The 19,750-nt window shown below is 35.7% G+C and overlaps 1 protein-coding gene across 4 annotated transcripts in view; it reads right to left on the bottom strand.

The window, feature by feature from the left end:
* Positions 1–7,022: 7,022 nt before the first annotated feature.
* Positions 7,023–19,750, bottom strand: part of ARHGAP28 (Rho GTPase activating protein 28) — a 176,355-nt gene continuing 163,627 nt past the window's right edge. For 2 of the 4 annotated variants that reach the window (XM_025038682.1, XM_006920072.3), the window contains 2 exons: positions 13,143–13,207; positions 7,023–10,641 (listed from right to left, as the gene is read on the bottom strand). In XM_025038682.1, coding sequence (XP_024894450.1) covers positions 10,547–10,641; positions 13,143–13,207 — 160 coding nt within the window. In that variant the 3' untranslated portion in view covers positions 7,023–10,546. The remainder of the gene's footprint in view (positions 10,642–13,142; positions 13,208–19,750) is intronic. The other 2 variants (XM_025038683.1, XM_025038684.1) reach the window with 2 other exon arrangements.

The raw sequence follows: 19,750 nt of genomic DNA, 5'->3' as shown, positions 1-19,750 counted from the left end.
AATTCTTTCTTGCACTCAGCAAAGAACTCTGTCACGGTGCAGGGCTTGAGTTCCTCCCACTCGGGGAAATTTGCCCTGTTCTGTATCAATAATTCCTTCATGAACAATGCCGAAGCTGTGATTTCAGATCCATTTAGAGTTCATAAGGGAATCACTGGCCATGATGACACATTCATCTGGAACCCCAGGGAAGCTGAGGTAAAGCCCTGTTTTATCCCCCATGTGTCCCAAAGGACTGTGTGTCCGAGGAATCTACAAGTCTCCTAAAATCATTTGTGTTGTCGCTATGCTACCATTGAGTTAACTGTAACCTGGTACCTGTAACTGCAACAATTGTGGCAATGCATGCTGAAGCAACACACTGTAAAGGCACTGTGCTTCCCTTTCAAACCAACTCTGAAGTCATTAGCTAGAGGAATTTTGGCCTGTGAAATGCTGTGAAGGAGCACTTTAAGACTCAGGGCATAGAAGATGGTCTTGATTGTCCTTGATATTCTAGTGATCTTAATGCTTCCCCCATAATAATCCTTTCTGGGGTTCTTTTCTCAGGTAATGGCAGTGGGCAAAGCATGGTTCTCTCCCAGGGTCCAGTTGGCGTGGGAAGTCAGGGCACCATCACCACATTTTGGAGCCCAAGCACAGAGCTCAGATCTAAGTTTTATTATAATTGACATACAATAAACTTCACGTATTTAAAGTGTCCAGTTTGATGAGTTTTAACTTATGTATACGTCCTGCAACTATCACTACAAGCAAAATAATGAACATAATCTATCACCCCCTAAAGTTTCCTCCTGCCCCTTGGTGATCCATCCCTACAACCCCCAAATATTTAGCACATTGTTTCGAAGTTAAAGACAATAAGTAAGAAAGCTATTTCACCCACTCAACAAGTCTCATATATAGCATTGCCTCCAAAACAAGGTAAGGAAATTATAAGATGATTATAGGCCATTTTTACTTTTAGACCCAGATATGAAAATGCTCATTAAAATGCTGGTTAATTGAATTTATAAATTATGGAAAAAACATGACTGATTACAATTACACCCCATGAGCCCCCCTTTTTATTCTCCAGTATGTTGTACTTTTTCATTAAATTTTTGTTCACTTTTCTAATTTTTCTTCCAATTTCCCTGAAGTTTTAACTTTAGATGGTATTCTCATTTTATCCTGACATTATAAGCAGGTTAGCAGTTTTCTCGCAAGCCCCTGGAGGGGAAATGTGTCCTAGATGAAGAAAGGGTGCTAGTAGGTGGCAGTCACCCACATTTCACAGTGAAAGGAGCAGGGCATTGAAAGAAATTGTATTCAATTATAATCTTCTTAGGCCCTTTTATTGTCAATCCCTTGAATGGGTCCCAAGAAATACGACTGGAGGGCCAGGTATAACTTCATTTTTTTGAAAACAGACTGCTGCTTTGACCTGGAGGATAGGGCCCAACTAATCTCCTGTGATGAGGCATTGATTTTTCATCTGATATGTCTACATAACTCTCTGACATAATTAATGGTACTTAAGAACGATGACTAAATGTTGAAAATCTATCTAATAGCTATCAAGTGCTAACTTAGCAGGCAAATGATGTTGAGGTTAAAATGGAGAAAATTATTAAAATTCTTAGGATTAGGAGGTAAATGTAGGTTCACCTTAAAACACTGTAAAATCAAGGGCAAAACTGTGGTACAGCGAGGGTAGAAAGGAATGGGGGCCTTTAAGAAGGTAGTTGTAATTAGGCTTTGTAGAATCTGTAATGGTAGCACTTGTAAAATAACAGCCAGGTTTATAAAGTGCTTTCACTGTGGTACTAGGACTGTTGGGATAGCGTGGGTAGTGTGGGATGGGATAACCCTATGCTGCCTAGCTGAGACAGAGTCACTCTGGTGTGGAGTATTTTTTTTGTACAAAGTAGATTGGGCCTGATTATGGAGAGCCCAATAAAATTATACGTTATGCCCATTTCTAGTCAATCCCTTCCACACAAGGCAAAGCTACTTTTCTGATGTCTATCACCATAGATTAGTTTTTTCTACTGTTGGATTTCATATAAATGGAATTATGTAGTATGTACTCTTTCATGTTTGACTTCATGTTTTTGAAATCCTTATTTTTGTATTTTAAATTCCTTTTTATCATTGAGTACTATTCCATTAAATGAATTAACCATGCTCATCTCTTCAGGGGTTGTCTATTATGAATAAAACTGCTATGAAGGGATCCACTTATGTGTTGTTTTTTTTTTTTCAATAAATATACTGTCGGCCTTCCATATCTCTGGGTTTTGCATCTGTGGATTCAACCAACCATGGACCAGAAACAGTACAATTGACCCTTGACATATGCAGGGATTAGGGACATGGATGCCCACGCAGTCAAAAATTCACATAAAACTTTTTAAAACAGCCTTATTGATAATTTACCCATTACACAATTCACCCATCAATATTTTTAATTTCTCTAAATTTATTGGTATATAATATTATACTGCTTATATTAGTTTCAGGTGTACAATATAGTGATTTGACATTTCTATACGATGTTAATTCTAGTAATCATCTGTCACTGACTGCTAAGTTGACATGGAAGACGTTTTTATTTTCAATATATTTTGTGCTTATCTGCATCACAATATCATACTTCTTGAACTATTGCATTGCTGAATCAAGAGTTGTAGGGTTAGAGATTATATAATTGTTAATATAATTGAGGATGGAATAACTGTGGATTACACGTTAGAACTGGATCACCTGGTAACTATTTCCAACAAGTGCTGTTTAAATCTAGCTGATAAGTCATTCCTCTAAAATAAGTTGTTACAGCATTGAAAGATTTATGAATCTAGAAAATAGCTTTCCTGACCCTGTTTAACAATAGGTTATTAGATTGATGACTTCACTGATGATTAGTGATAGATATGTTCTTATTGATTTTGGTACTTATATGTCCAGATTGTTGTTATGTCATTACTTTGGAGCCCTGGGGTGGGGTGGAGTGAGATGTAGTGAATGAGGGTCACTAATGGTAGAGAGAAGCCTCTGTCACCTAAAGGTACAAGTTATGCGCAAGCACTGACCCACAGCTGCAGTGAGGAAAAATTGTAATGAGATCGCATAGCAAACACTCAGAATAAATTATTGTTAGCTAGAAGTTCATGAACAAATTGTAAGAGTACACATATGCTTGCTAGTAGTTATAGCCCCAGTAAAAGTTTTCAAAAGCATACTCTACCCCCGTTGCTCCTCATCCCCACCAAATTTTTGTCTGAAGATAGAGAAAATGTAATTTGCCACGGGGAAGATAAAAGAAGCATCTAAAGGGAGCCCCAGCATTGCCCAAACTCCTGATTCTCTTTAATCTGCTTTTATGTTTAGTTGTCAAATAAATCATGTTTTGAAGAGAACTTTGCAATTGAGAAAATGTCCTATAACATTGTCTAAGAAATCTTTCCTTGCCCCAAAGTCATGAAGAAATGGTATTGCTTTTATCATTTTATTTCCCAGTTGTCTTTGGCTAATATGTAGAACACAATTGATTTTTTGATTGCCCTTGATCCTGTGAACTTGCTAAATGTTCTTATTCTAGAAACTTTAACAATAGGCTCCTTACTTAGGATTTTCTCGACATAATCATGTAGTCATATCATCTGCAAATTAAATTGTATTAATTCCTCCTTCCAAAAATGTTTTATCTTTTTCTTAACTGTACTAGCTAGGATCCGCTATACCTTATTGAATAGAAATAGCAAAATCAGACATCCTTTTCTTGACCGTGATCTTAGGGCACGGTCTCCCTCTTCTTGAGTATGATCAAAGTTTCTCAACGTTGGCTCCCCTGAAATTTGAAACAAGATAATTCTTTGTTGTGGAAGTTGCCCTGTACATTGTAGCATGTTTAGCAGCATCCCTGCCTTCTCGCCCACTCGAAGCTAATAGCATCCTCCGATGGCAAACATGTCTCCAGACATTGCTGATAATTAAATGTCTTCAGACATTGCCAAATATCACCTGGGGGACAAAATCACCCCAGGTGAGAACCGCAGTTAGGAAGAAAATTTTCAATATATCACCATTAAGCATGATATTAACCAAAAAAGTTCTTTCTTCAAAATTATAATATGGAAAATTTCAAGCATAGAGAGTATTACATTACATACCCACCACCATTCTACCATAAATATTTTACTGTGTTTCATCTGGTGCATATTTAACTACTTATCAATCCTTTGATCCATTAATCAATCTTATTTTTAAACAAATTTAAAATAGACACCAGTACACTTTCTCTGAAATACTTCAGTATGCATATCATTACTTACATTTAAATATTTATATATTACTTGTAGATTTTTTCTTTTGTGGTAATATTCACATATAATGAAATGCAGAAATCTTGAACATTCACTGAGTTTTGACAAATGCATGCATCTGTGTAACCCAAACCCTTATCAAAATATACAATATTGTGCCATAGAAATATAATGCAAGCCACACATATAATTCAGAATTTTCTAGTAGCCACATTAAAAATAAAAACTGCTGCAATTTATTTTACTAATATATTAACTCAATTATCTAAAATATTATACTTTAAAATGTAATAGTAAAATATCACTGAGATATTTTACATTTTTTCATTGTATTAATTCTTCAAAATCCATTGTGTAATTTACACTTAGAACACATCTCACTTCATAGTAGTCACATTTAAGTGTTCAATTGTCCAGTGGTCCTGTGTTGGACAGCACAGACGTGGAACATTTCCATTCCCAGAAAGGGCCCTCATGCCACTTCCAGTCAATCTCCAGCCACATCCCTTAGAGACAACAATTGTTCTGGGTACCCCCCGACCTCCGTCATTGTTTAGCTTTGCCTGTCCTAGCATTTTATGTAAATGGAATTGTACAGTACTTAGTCTTTTGCGTCTGGCTTCTTTCACTCAGCCTCTCGTTTCTGAGATTCGTTCATATTGTTATCTATAACAGTTTATTCCTTTTGCTGAGTAATGTTGCATTGTGGAAATGTACCACAGTTTACCTATTTTCCCATTGATTGATGCCTGTGTTCTCAGTTTTTGGATATTATAAAGAAAGCTGCTATGAACATCCTTTTACAAGTGTTTCTTCGGGACATGTATTTCCTTTGGGGTAAATATCTAGAGTTGCAGTGTCATAGGGTAGTTGTATTGTTAGTTTGATAAAAAAAAAAACTGCTAGACCTTTTTCCAAAGTGGCTTTTCCCATTTTATGCTCCTATTGACAAGAGTTTTGATTCATTCGTACTCAAAATCACTCTTTAATTTTAACCATTCTAGCTGGTATCTCATAGCGTTATCTCACAGTGGTTTTAATTTGTATTTCCCTAATGGCACATGATATCAATAAACATGTTTGCATGGGCTTATTGGCCATTTGTATATCTTCTTTTGTGAAGTGTTTGTTCAAGTCTTATGCCGATTTTAAAAATTGGATTGTCTTCTTATGAATTCTTTATATATCTCAAATATCAGTCTTTTGTCCAGCGTATGCTTTTACAAATATATTTTTTTCCTGATTTATGGTTTGCTTATTTGATTTAATGGTTTCTTCGGATATGCAGTTTTAAATTTTGTCGAAGTCTAATTTACCAACTTTTTTCTTTTATAAGTATCACTTTCTAAGAAATCTTTGTCTATCCCCAAGTCAGAAAGCTATTATCCTTTGTTTTCTGAAGGCCTCATTGTTTTAGGTTTCATAATTAACTTTCTGACCTATTTTGGATGAATTTTTGTGTATCCTGTGAGGGGGTCAATTTTTTGTTTTTCCATATGGATATCCAATTGCTCTAGTTCCATCTGTTGAGTGTCCTTTCTTCATAAGGTCACTTTGGCACCCGTGTTGAAAATCAGAGGACCATATAAGTGGGCTGGCTCTATTTTGTTATGTGCTCTATTTTGTTTCATTAATGTAGGTGCTGATCTTTATTCTGTATCATGTTGTCTTAATAGCTGCAGCCTTATAGTAAGTCTTGAAATCATTTATTCTAAATACATTTTTTTTATAAGATTACTTTGGATATTCTAGATCTATTACACTTCCATATAAATTTTATAATTAGTTTTGTCAATTTCTACCTAAAAATCCTACTGGTATTATGACTGGGATCGCACTGAATTTGTAGATCTGTTTGTGGAGAACTGACATCTTGCCAATTCTCTTCCATCCATCTCTTCCTATCCAGAAATGTGTGTGTGTGTGTGTGTGTGTGTGTGTGTGTGTGTGTGTGTGTGTGTGTGTGAGTATATATGTATATAAACATATACACACATATATACACACACACATACATGCATTTATTTAGCTATTCTTTAATTTCTACTAAAAACATTTTCATAGTTTCTAACATGTATATCTTACTTAAACTTTGTTAAAGGTATTCATAAGTATTTTATGTTTCTTGATGCTATAGTAGATGAAAGTTAAAATTTATTTTCCAATTGTTTGATAATAAAAATATAATTGATTTTTATATAATAATCTTATAAGCCATGACCTTTCTTGCTAAATTATCTTATTAGTTTTAATAACCATACCTTAGGCTTTTCTACATCAATAATATCATTTAAAATAGACTGTTTTATTCTTTTCTAATCTTTATGTTTTGTCTTTATCTTGCCTTTTGCATGGATATATAGTAAAATGTTGACTTTTCTAAAAATTCATGAATATGTATTAAATTTTGTCAAGTGTCTATTCTATATCTATTGAAGAAAAGATTTTTTAAAGCGTGTATTAAAAACCTGTTCAGACAAAGCACTAACTCAAACAAATTTAGAAAACAGTTTTTGCTGATTCAATCTATCCCCTACCCACAACCATCCATCATGATTGTAGTGCCATGTGACTTCTGTACAAGACCACCATTTGGCTAGTAAGTGACAGAGACTGAGCTCAGAAACAAATCTGCTAACTTTAAAGCTCCTGTTCTTTCATCAGCACCATCCGTGGTGCCCTCAGAGTAGTTAAATATGAGAAATCTCATGACAATGCTTTTAATTTTTTTACTTTTATTTTAATGGATAAAATGCAACATACATATATTTAACAATGAAAACTGATGGGACAAAAGAACCATAACTTTTGAGATGGGAGACAACATAAAACATTGGCATTCCTTGTGACATTATATGATTTTACAACAGAATCACAGTTTTAGAAAATAACTGAAAAATGCCTGAAGGAAATTATTTTTAAACTAAGGTGTGTGTGTCTGTATGTGTGTGTAAAACTGTTGAATATGCCTATCAGAAACTAAGAACTATTCAATCCCATAATATATATTTTTTTCAGGCATGTAATAATATAATTGTGGAAAACAGATGAAATATGCTTGACACAAAACAGAGACATATTTATCTCATCTTACTTTTCAGTCAAGTGCAATAGGGAAAAAGCGGTTGAAAAATGCCTGCAAGAGATGAATATTAATTCTTACCCTTGAAAACCTGTATCTCAACATGGTTAAATACACAAAACAATGACTAAAGGACACAAATTTTATCAGCGTATACCACAGATCACACAGAGTATCTTTGGCTTTAAAGCATTTGCTAAAAATATTTTACATCATTAAATGTATATTATTAAATGTACATTGAAAGCTAACTGAAGTGACAATAAGACTCAGGGATGGTTTGTAACAAAAATTGTTAAAGTCCATTAATTTTTTTCCAAGAAAGGCAAGTGAGGTAGTTTATACTGTGTATACATTGTAAAGAAATTAATACTCCAGTTTGTTCGAAGATCATTCACTAGAAGACTATATTCCCAAGTGAGCTGCTTAACAAAAGGATCCTCTTTTGCAGAATGATGGAAAAAATGCGTCAGTTGTAGGGTGTTTTTTTTTTTTTTAAATGAATACATGTTTCTAAAATGTTAATTTTCCTAATACCTTCCTGGACATTATTTCTCTAACTGTACATCAAGAACTCTTGGGATGAAATGGGTGGGAAGCTATTAAGAATAGAATTTAGAAGCCCAGTATCTGACTCTGTTTTTGTTTGCAAATATACTATTCATTTTTACAGATTATTGTAACTAATTTAAAATAATTTGATAAGGCAAAGATAGTTTTTTTTTTTTTAATATTTAGGTGACAGGCATTTTTGAAATTTAATTGTAGGGGTTTGTTTATTCTTTTAGCATAAAATTAGTAAAAAGAACCTCTACTCCTCTTTACCCAATCAGTTAGTTTACCTTATGACTAAGAATAAAAGTTATCATTGAATAATGATATTGGTACTGAGAAGGCCTTCCATATTATACAGTTATTTGAAAGTTGTCACATATCCTTGAATACATTAAAGTGATTAAAGTTACTGACTCAGCTAAGTTTTGACATCTGAAAACACACAAAAGTAGATAAGAAATTCAGAAACTTATTGTTTTTACCTGTCATCTTTTAGTCATTTATTTAAAACTGATGATGAGTGAAATAAATCTCGAAACCTTTAGAACTTATATATAGGTTCTAATGGGTTTTCAGTCAAAAGTAGTGAAAATTCCCAAAAGAAAAATTAAATGAATAGGTCTGTGAATTTTCTATATAAACACACAGAATTTATTTTAAATGACAGGAAATACAATGAGATAAATCAATCATAGTTTTCAAATGTACATAGAAGTGTAAGGTAGCTAATTTGAAGAATTTCTTCCACGTGTGTAAGCATAGATTATTGCCATCTTATGTCTTGTAACTTAGCAACTACATAAAGTGAAATGTTTGCTCCTGTTGTTTGAATTGCAAAAACAATAACAGCATTTTTTTAGACTCTTGAAATTATGTAAACTCACATGCCATCAATTAGCCAAATATTGAAAATCGATGAAATATAAGTATAAACCTACAGAAAATGTTTATTTTCTGATGCGTTTTCAGAAAAAGAAAATAAAAATCCTCAAATAAATAAAATGCATGGATATTCTGAGTTTTCTCTAAAAATATTAAAAAATCCTAATAGCCAGAAATAGAATTATCTACATGTTGAATATAAGTAATGTTTTTATAGACAAAAAGTCAATGCAGCATATGAAAATTTTCTTCTACATATGGGCTTATTAAATGATCTCATTATGTTGAGACTTTGTAGGAGATAAAATGTTTTCTGAATTTGTAAGCAACTTTGTCTATTGTTTGAACTGCGACAGTCATTTGAGTATTAAATCTCATTAAAACTGATATAAATTCATCGAAATCTAAATCTGTGGATTCTAACTCAAAGCACATGTGTGGGATAAATGAGACCTCTGTCTCATTTCTAGCTAACCCTAAAAGGTCTGTATCTGCACTCAAGATGAAAGGCAGAGCCGTCTGACCTCTGAGCACATTTTAGATTTGTCTCAATTAGAATTGTGGGTGACTGTGTTCTCACCAATTGCAGTTCTGGAAAATGGTTCCACAGGATCTTGACAGCAAGACAGTTTTCTGTTTACCAAATAAGCATCTGATTTTAAAGCCCAATGGTAATCCAAGTGCTTACCTACGTCTATGATTGATTAACAGAATGAAATCTGCTTTTACAGCATATAAAATCTGAATGTAACAGTATTTTTCAGTACTCTTGGATGAAGAGCAGTTGGATAAAGGCAGTTCTGTACTTTTTCAATTGGGGCTGCAGAAGTGACTATCTACAGTTGTAAAATATAAAAAATGCTATGTTTGATCGGGAAAGGAAATCAGTGCCTGGCACATGGAAAGCTATTCATTGAGTACCATAATCATGAGAAAAATAGAGGTTCTGTGACTTCTGACTACAGGTTATGAAAGCCTAAGAACACCCTTTGTCAAATTAAGCTTCACTAAGGAGACCTGGGCTCATAAAGAAAGAAGCTTTGAAAATATCAATTTTCAATAGTCCAGAAAAAGGAAACGTTCATTTGCACCAGAATGCCGATAGTCACGATGCAGTATAACATACATACTGATACAGTGTTCTTTAAACAGAAGTTCCTCCTCCTCCAGTTCAGGAGCAAGTCAGAGCATAAATACTGTATGTGTAGCTTTAGAAACTGATTCCTTTTGGAAAGTAGGTGTGAATCATTTTGCAGAGCAGAAATTACTGATATTTCTGGCATTCTTGCTAGAAAAGGTCAATATATGTGTATAACATAAGTATAAAAGTCTTTTTCCACACCTTGTTTGGTAGTATTTGCTACATAAAGAAGTGTTTCTTATCCCCAGGTATAGAACCAAGTTTATTTCTGCTGTGAGTCTCAATACTAGAAATGATTAGAGTTCCTATTCTAGATTGGCCTTTCTTCAGGAAAGATCACAACCTCTTTCTTTCTTCACTCTTGTCAAGGAACCACCATGAGAAAGCTTCAGCTCAAACAGTTAATCAGCTCCTCTTTTAGTGTTCATGTTGACAATGCTGAGAGATACCACTTAGGCCAAGAAATGCCAAGAGGGTTATAGGAACAAAAATGTCAAAAGCAGTCTTTTTTTCCCTCCCTACTTAATGTAGAATTTTCTTGGCATATAATATGAAATAGCTGCCGTCTTGGAGGATATTTCAAAAGCTTGATTGGGGTTTAATCACCCATTCTGCTTGAGGATTTACATGATATACATCCAATATATAAGCATCTGGATCCAAGCAATGCTGTCCTAAAAGAAAGAGAAAATTAGAGAATGTTTCTAAGAGTGAACACTTTTGTGTGTGAGTGTGCATATATGTGTAAGGTTCATATAAGGCATATATAGCTCTCTAAGCCAAAAGTAAGTATAGTAAGTACTCTCATTATTTATAGAGTTGAGTACTTTAGTTATGGAATACTTCCATATCTTTACTGATCATTTGACAAGCAATTAACAAATATATAGAGAGATAGAAATTTAGATGGTGAAGATCATAGTGCACTTACACAAATCTAGATGGTACAGACTACTAGTATGAATGTGTACTATACTTTTATGTGACTGGCAGCACAGTAGGTCTGTTTACACCAGCATCACCACAAACACATGAGTAATGTTTTGCACTATGACATCACAACGGTTATGCTGTCACCGGGGTGACAGGAATTCTTCCGCTCCATTATAATTTTATGGAGCCACCATCATACATGCAGTCCATTGTTGACCAAAGCATGACTGCAGATACATTTTAAAGTTTCTTAATGAAGCCTGCCTGCCTTCCTTCCCTCCTTCCTTCCTTCCTTTGTTTCTTTCTGACTGTTAAGTCCTTCAAATAAGTCCCATGTGAAACTGTGGAAAAAACAGGCATACCAACAATAGGCAAATTGTTCCCTAAACTCACTACATCCACTAGGAAAATAAAGCAAGAACTTGTATAAACTGATAATTTATATTATAATATATGTCCACTAATGGTTTTACCGATATTAACTTGACCAAGACTAGAGAAGATTAAAGGCAAGTTCATTTTAGTTTCTTTATATTGGACACAATGCCCATAGGCAGAAGATGTGGAAATAACACAAAGATATCATTCCGTGTGGCAAATACACTTGAAAATCTGTATATACAGTGTGTTTGAAATGTATATTAAAGTCTCAAACAAAACTACCAAGATCTGACTGCTTGCTTGATTCATTCATTTAACAAATATTTATTGAGAGTTATACAGTTATACCTCACAGGAACTATTCTAGGGGCTGGGGCTACAGCAATGCATCCGACAGTCAAAAATACTTGCCTTCAGGGTGCTTACATTCTGAAAGTGATAAAGGCAACTAGCAAATAAACGAGTGTGATGTAAAGCAAGTCTGATGGTGACAAGAACTTCAGAGAATAAAGCAGGGAAGGAGCACAGAGAGGCTATGATCCAGAAAAGTCTCATTTGAGAAAGTGATCTAGCGGCAAAGACCTGAATGGGGCAAGGGAGTGAGAAATGAACAATCTAAAGGAGAACATTCTGGGCAAAAGTCAAACAAATGTGAAGGTCCCAAGGCAGAATGTGCCTGGTGACTGAATATACAAGGTTGGTGTCTGAGGGAGAGTCTGGATATAAATGTGAGAGGCATCTGCATACAGGTATATTCAAAGCAATGAGATGAATTGAGTTCACCAAGGAAGTTAAGTGTAGATAGTGAAGAGTTTGAAGAACTGAGCCCTACAACTCTTCAAGCTTAAGAGGCTGAGAAGATGAGAAGTAACAGGCAAAGGAGACTCAAGGTGTAGCCCGTGAAGTGGGAGGAAAGCCAGAAGCTTAGGTTGTCCTTGATACCAGGTGAAGGAAGTGTTTTTCAAAGAAGGGAAAGATCAACTTAGGCAGTTATAAAAAGAGACTGAACTGTTGGATTTCACAACGTAAGATTTGTCTGGTGACCTAGACAAGAGTGCAGTTTTGATGAAGAGCTGAAGGGTAAAGCTTGACTGGAGTGGTTTCAAGAGAGAAGAGAAGAAAAGAAAGAAACTAGAGGGTAGACAACTGATTCAAGGAGTTTTTGCTGTAAAGCAGAACAGAAATGGGAGTTGACTTGAAGGGAGTCAAGAGAGAATTTTGTAAAGATGAGAGAAATTACCAAAATTATGCAGATAGAAATGAAGCAGTTGGAGGGGGAAGCTGATGATATGAGAGAAAATGGGGGAATGACTGCATCGATGTCTTAACTAGTCAGGAGGGGACAGGAAGTGAGGCATGAGTGGAGGTGCTGCTCTTAAACAGGAAAACATTTTTCATTTGGACTGTGAGCAGAGCAAGCAGAAGATAAGCACACTTGGAAGCAAGTTGAGGGAATTTTCTGGAAGCAAGTTGAGAGAATTTTCTTTTGATTCCTCCTCACTGACCAGCTTCAGGGAAATAGGAAGAATGAACTTGAGTTGAGAGTGAAAATGGAAAGTTAAACAAAAAGGGTGTCACAATTCTGAAAGTTCCATGATGTTCTTTCTTTGTTCTGCATTAACCTCCAAAAATTCTGGGTCACATTTAAAAGACCCAAAAGTCTATTCCATATCAACTAAAATTTTGAAAATATTTTAGGAAAGTCGTACTGTTCTTATATGGTATTTTAAAACCCCAGAAACTTACTGATTTTGAATTTATATCTAAGAAACTTGTAAAATATACTTTTACAATAACAGCATCATATCTCTTTTAGAGTAATCAGAGAATTGAGGAGTAAAAACTTTTAAAGAATCCTTACCTATATTTCCTCCAATTTCATATAACCTTTGGTTCTGAATTTTAATGCATTCCGATGAACCATGACTGAAAAAAGGAGAAAGCAATGTGATTTTAACCTCTTTCATAATCTCAGGTAAATCTGTAGATTAAATAAACATGGCACCAAACAATTCATTCTGCCTTGAGTGAAATACACTCCACAAATCATTATTATGACTAAAGTTGTGATAAAAAACATTTTTTGTATATTTGACATAGACAAGCATCTGAGAATAGGACTATTTCACACCAAGATGCTCTGGTGCTCCACAGCAGCCCAGAGCCCATTCTATCCACAGCTGTCAATTCCATTTGAGAAAGGTTAACTCTTACTGACGTATCAAGGTTGGCCAAGGAGGAGCTGGTTGTCTAATATTGCCTTTTCACTGGTCACACTACTCTTAGTTCAAAAGAAGTCGGGTTTCATTTCCGTTTTTGCCAAAAATTGAATGGGATTCTCTCCTCAGCCCATGTCACATTTCTAAGCTTGCCTAATGCTTTGTTACCCATCTAACATTGATTTGGTTGCATGTCTCTGTCCGACAATAAAAGCAAGTCAGAGAAAATAATCGCCCAATTTAATTTTTCTACCCCAGACTAGAATGCTGGAGTAGAAGAGTCTGGAAAAGCTATTGCTGATCTCTATCCCACTTCAAGAATGACTTTCAGTTGGTTACTTCAAAAAGATTTGTCCTCACTACTCTCTAATGTGAGGAAGGGTATGTGCCTTCTTGTTCAATTAAATTTTTGAGATAACTGTAAATTTGCACATAGTTGTTAGAATATACAGATAGATCCTGTGTACCCTTTACCCAGTTTCCTCTAATAGTAAAATCTTGAAAGACTCTAGTGCAGTATCATGACCAGAATGCTGGTAATGATTCAGTCAAGATACAGAACATTTCCATCAACACAAGATCCCCAGTTTCCCTTTTATAGCCACAGCCACCCCCTTCTCCCTGTCCCTATCCCTTTCTCTACCACCATCTTTTACCCTCTAGTCCATCTTTCTATAAATTTGGCATTTCAAAATGTTATGTAAATGGAACTATTTTATACTGGATTTTTTTTTTTTCAATCAGCATAAATCCCTGGAGATTCACCCAAGTTATTGCATTTTTATTGCTGAATAGTATACCCTGGTATGGATGTACCATAGTTTCTTTAGTCATTACCTGTTGAAGAACATCTGGGTTTTTTTCCCCAGTTTTTGATTATTATAAATAAAGCTACTATATACATGTATGTACAGCTTTTTGTGTGAACATAGTCTTAATTTCTTTGGGATAAATGCCCAGGAGTATGAATGCTGGGTTCGCATGGAATTGCATATTTAGTTTTATAAGAAACTGTCAAACTTGAGTTCTGGTCAGATAGTGGAGTAAATGCTGTGCTTGCCTCGTCTTAAAGCCACATCAAAAATACAACTAAACTACAGAATAGCCATCCATTGGGAGTTGCTCTATGTCTAGATGAACAGAAGTCCTACAGTTGGGGACACACAGAAGAGGCCACCTCATGACTGGTAGGAGGGGCAGAAATGTGAGACAGGCTGGTCCCATACCTGCCTGTGGTGGTTGAAAATCAGGAGAAATATCTCAGTTGTGGAGGTTCCCCAGAAAAGCAGGGGTCCCAGACCCACATTAGGCTTCCCAGCCCAGTGATCCAGTGCTGAGAAGAGAAGTTCCCACATATTCTAGCTGTGAAAATCAGTGGAGGGTGTGGCTGAGTGAGAGGGACGGTTTCCTCTTAAAGGGCCCGTGCGTGGACTTAGTTGGTGATAGACTCGCTCATACTGGGCTCCAGCTCTTGGGCAGCAGTTCAAAAAAAGCCAGGGAGGAATGGGAAGGAACTGAGTTGTCTGGCTTCAGGGTGAGGGCTAGAGGGGGGAGCTTTCTCCTGGATAGAAATGCTGGCAGAGGGCATTGCTCCTTTAGTGAGCTCTCTCCCACCAGGCTTGCAGACTCAGGCGGGTACCATATCTGAGTCTCCATCAACCCGGCTAACACTAGTTGCCTTGCCCTGTCCCTGAGACCCCGCCCCTCCCCACTTGTAGGACCACCCAAGCCACTTCCAGTGTATTTTCCACACAAACCATCTGTCCTGGCTCATGCTGTGGACTTACCTAAAATCTCTCAAAGGTTCACAAAACCTAAACAAGCAGCACCTGGCCTAGGTATGCCCCATACCTCTTGCTGACCAACCCCAAGACTGGCGCTAGTGGCAGCCAGCCTCCGTTTGCGGCCTGGCATCTTGTGGAACTTCCAAGGCCAGCATGGGTGGCAGCCACCTGCGGAATGCTTGGTGGCTCATGCCAGGTGGCGCCAAGAAAGGCATGGCCTGCAGCTGAGCTTGGCCTGCAGCACCTGCAGCAGGGCCACTCCCTGGAGGCCCTGGCCTGCATACCTGGTAGCCAGCTTCGGTCTGAGCCGCAATACCACCCAGGGTCACATCTGAGGACAACACACTCAAAGGGCAAACAAGGCAGGCACCAGAGCCTCCCTAAAGTGAATCCTGCTCTATAGGGTCAGCCCCTGCACAAGAGTTCCTCCACTGGTCACAGCCAGTCCTCACAACATATTAGTTTCAGGGTCAATCCCTCCCACTGATAAGCAAACAGCAAGGCTCAGCTACAACAGGAGGGCACACACAACTCATATAAGGACATACCTAGAACACCTGGCTCAGGTGACCACAGAAGACTGTGCCACTGGGACCCCATAGCATAACTACTACATAAGGCCACTCTACTAAGACCAGGAGACATAGTAGCCCTACCTAATACACAGAAACAAGCACATGAAGGCAGACAAAATGGGAAGACACACATGTTCTAAATGACAGAACAGAACAAAGCTCCAGAAAAAGAAATAAACAAAATGGAGATAAGCAATCTACCAGATACAGAATTCAAAATACTTGTTATAAGGATGCTCAGTGAACTCAGAGGAAGAGTACATGAACTCAGTGAGAAATTTAACACGGAGATAGAGAACATAAAAGTAGAAATAGAAAACATAAAAAAGAACCAGTAAGAAATGAAGAATACAATAAATGAAATGAAGAATATCTTAGGAGGAATTAACAATAGATTATATGAAGCAGAGGACTGAATCAGTGATTTAGAAGATAAGGTAGCAGAAAACACCAAATCAGAATAGCAACAAGAAAAAGAATCCAAAAAAGTGAGGTTAGTTTAAGGGGCCTTTAGGACAATATCAAGTGTATCAATATTTGCCTAAAAAGGGTACCAGAAGGAGAAGAGAGAGAGCAAGGAACTGAAAACCTTATTCAAACATTATTTGAAGAAATAATGACTAAAAACTTCCCTAACCTGGCGAAGGAGATAGATAGACATACAAGCCCAGAAAGCACAGAGAGTCCCAAACAAGATGAACCTAAAGAGGCCCACATCAAGACACAAAATTAAAATGCCAAAGATTAAAGATTTTCTCTTAAAAGCAGCAAGAGTAAAGAAGTTAACTACATACAAGGAAGTTCCCATAAGACTGTCAGCTGATTTCTCAACAGAAACTTTGCAGGCCAGAAGAGATTGGTAGGAAATATTCAAAGTGATGAAAAGTAAGGACCTATAACCAAGATTACTCTATCCAGCAAAGCTATCATTTAGAATCAAAGGGACAGATAAAGAGTTTCTCAGAAAATAAAAACCTAAAGGAATTCATCATCAAGCCAGTATTACAGGAAACTGTCAGAGGGGACTTCTTTAAGAAGAAGAAACAAGAAAAAAGATTTAAAATATGAAAAATAAAATGGCAATAACTACATATCTAGCAACAATTACTTTAAATGTAAATGGAGTAAATGCTGCAATCAAAAGATAGGGAAGCTGAATGGAGAAGAAAACAAGACCCTTACATATGCTGCCTACAAGAGACTCACTTCAGATTAAAAGACACACACAGACTGAAAGTTAAAGGGATGAAAAAAGATGTTTCATGAAAATGGAAACATATAAAAACAAACAAACAAACAAACAAAAAACGTTGGGTAGCAATACTTATACCAGACAAAACAGACTTTAAAACAAAGGCTATAACAAAAGACAAAGTAGAACCCTGTTATCTCAATTTTGGATTTTTATCTGAAGAAACCCAAAACACTGCTTTGAAGAGATATGTGAATCTATATGTTCATTGCAGCATGATTTACAGTAGCCAAGATATGAAGGCATCCTGGGTGTCTATCAAAGAATGAATGGATAAAGAAGAGGTAGTATATATATAATGGAATATCACTCAGTCATAAAAAAGAATGAAATCTTGCCATCCGCAACAACATGGACCTAGAGGGTATTGTGCTGAGTGGAGTAAGTCAGGCAGAGAAAGATAAATGTCATGTGTGGAATCTAGAGAACAAGATAAACAATAGAAACAAACTTATAGATATGGAGAGCATTTTGATGGTAGTCAGATTAGAGGTGGGGGAATGAGTGAAGTGGGGAGGGGATTAAGAAGTACAAATTGGCAGTTACAAAGTAGTCTTGGGTATATAGAGTATAGCATGGAGAACATTGCCAGTGGTATTGTAATAACAATAACATACAGTGGTAGTGTATGGTGTCAGATGGGTACTGGATTTATCAGGGTTTTGGTTATTAATCACTTCATAAGTTATATAAATGTTTAATCACTGTGTTATACACCTTAAACTAATATAATATTGTATATCAACTATAATTGAAAAAAATGTAAAAATTAAAAAAAAAGAAACTGTCAAACTGTTTTACAGTGACTTATACCATTTTTACATTCCCATCAGCTTCTCCACATCTTTGCCAGTATTTGGTGTTATCACTATTTTTTTATTTTAGCCATTCTCATAGGTATTTGATGATTAAAGATACTGAACACTTTTTTATGTGCATATTAATCATGTGTATATCAATCTTTGGTGAAATGTTTGTTCGTGTCATTTGCCTATTTTCAAATTAGATTTTTTTTTAATGTTGAGTTTTGAGTATTCTTTACATATTCTAGATACTAGTCCTTTGCTGGATATGTGGTTTGCAAATATTTTCTTCAAGTCTTTAGCTTGTCTTTTAATCCTTTTCACAGGGCCTTTCAGTGTATAAATTTTTAATTTGGATGAAGTCTAATTTATAAATTTTTATCTCTGATGGATCATATTTTTGATGTTAAGTCTAAGAACTCTTCATTAACCTTATATCACAAAGGTTTTGTCCTATGTAATTTTCTAAAAGTTTTATGTTTTATATTTAATTCTGTGATCCATTTGGGTTAATGGTTGAATAAGATGTGAGGTTTAGACTGAGTTATTTATTTTATTTTATTTTTTTGGCTCCTGGACGTCCAAAATTTTCTTTCTACAAAGGTCTACATGAGAGTACAGAGACAACTTTGTAACACATGTAACACATTAGAAATCTATTAGATGCCCAAATCCCTCGAATGGAATTTGAAGTCTATTACCGGGTAGTGGTAACTATTTACAGTGTTTTTAGGAGTTAGGGCCAGCTGCAGAGATGAATAAGTGTTTGGGGCTCCTTTTGGTCTCTGTCTACTCTGCTTTTCTTTTCTAAGAAAGTTTTATATATATAAACCATAATAAGAGATCACCTTACAGTTGTTAGAATGGCTATTATAAAAAAGACAAGAAATAACAAGTGTTAGCAATGCTGTGGAGAAAAGAGAACCCTTGTGTACTGTTGATGGGAATATAAATTGGTACAGTCACAATGTAAAACAGTTACAGAGATGCCTCGAAAAATTTAAAATAGAGCTACCATATGATTCAGCAATTCTACTTCTGGTTATTTATCCAAAGGAAACGCAAACACTTACTCAAAAGGATATATATACTCCCATGTTTATTTCAGCATTATTTACAATACCCAAGATGTGGAAACAACCAAAGTGCCCATTGATGGATGAACGGATAAAGAAAATGTGATTAAAAAATATATATGTATATTACTCAGCCATCAAAAATGACATCTTGCCATTTGCAACAACATGAATGAATGCTGAGGGCATTATGCTAAGTGAAATAAGTCGTACAGAGAAAGCCAAATACCATATGATCTCATTTATATATGGAATCTAAGAACCCAAAAAACCATAAAACAACAACAAAAAAACAAAAAACCAATCTCAGAGATACATAGAAAAGATTGGCGGTTTCCAGAGTAGAAGGGGTAAGGTTGAGTGAAATGGGTGAAGAAGGTCAAAAAGTAGAAACTTCCACTTATAATATAAATAAGTCATGTAGGTGTAATGTACGGCATGGTGACTATAGTTAATAATACTGTATTGCATATTTGAAAGTTGCTAAGAGAGTAAATCTTAAAATTTTGTAACTATGTATGGTGATGAATGTTGACTATACTTATTGTGGTGATCATTTTGCAAAATATATGAATATTAAATCATTATGTTGTATACCAGAAAAGAATACAATGTTATATGTCAATTATACCTCAACAAAAAATAATAATTTCACTTCTAGAAATTCCTTTAAAAAAAACTTCTGTTACAGACAATTCTTTGGTCTATTAACTTCTTTTTCCATTTTTGACTCTTCACCTACTGATAAATTCCCCAAAGT

Source organism: Pteropus alecto, unplaced genomic scaffold (genome assembly GCF_000325575.1).
Source record: "Pteropus alecto unplaced genomic scaffold, ASM32557v1 scaffold146, whole genome shotgun sequence".
In the NCBI taxonomy this organism is placed as follows: domain Eukaryota; kingdom Metazoa; phylum Chordata; class Mammalia; order Chiroptera; family Pteropodidae; genus Pteropus; species Pteropus alecto.
This window is presented reverse-complemented; position numbering and strand designations above follow the sequence as displayed.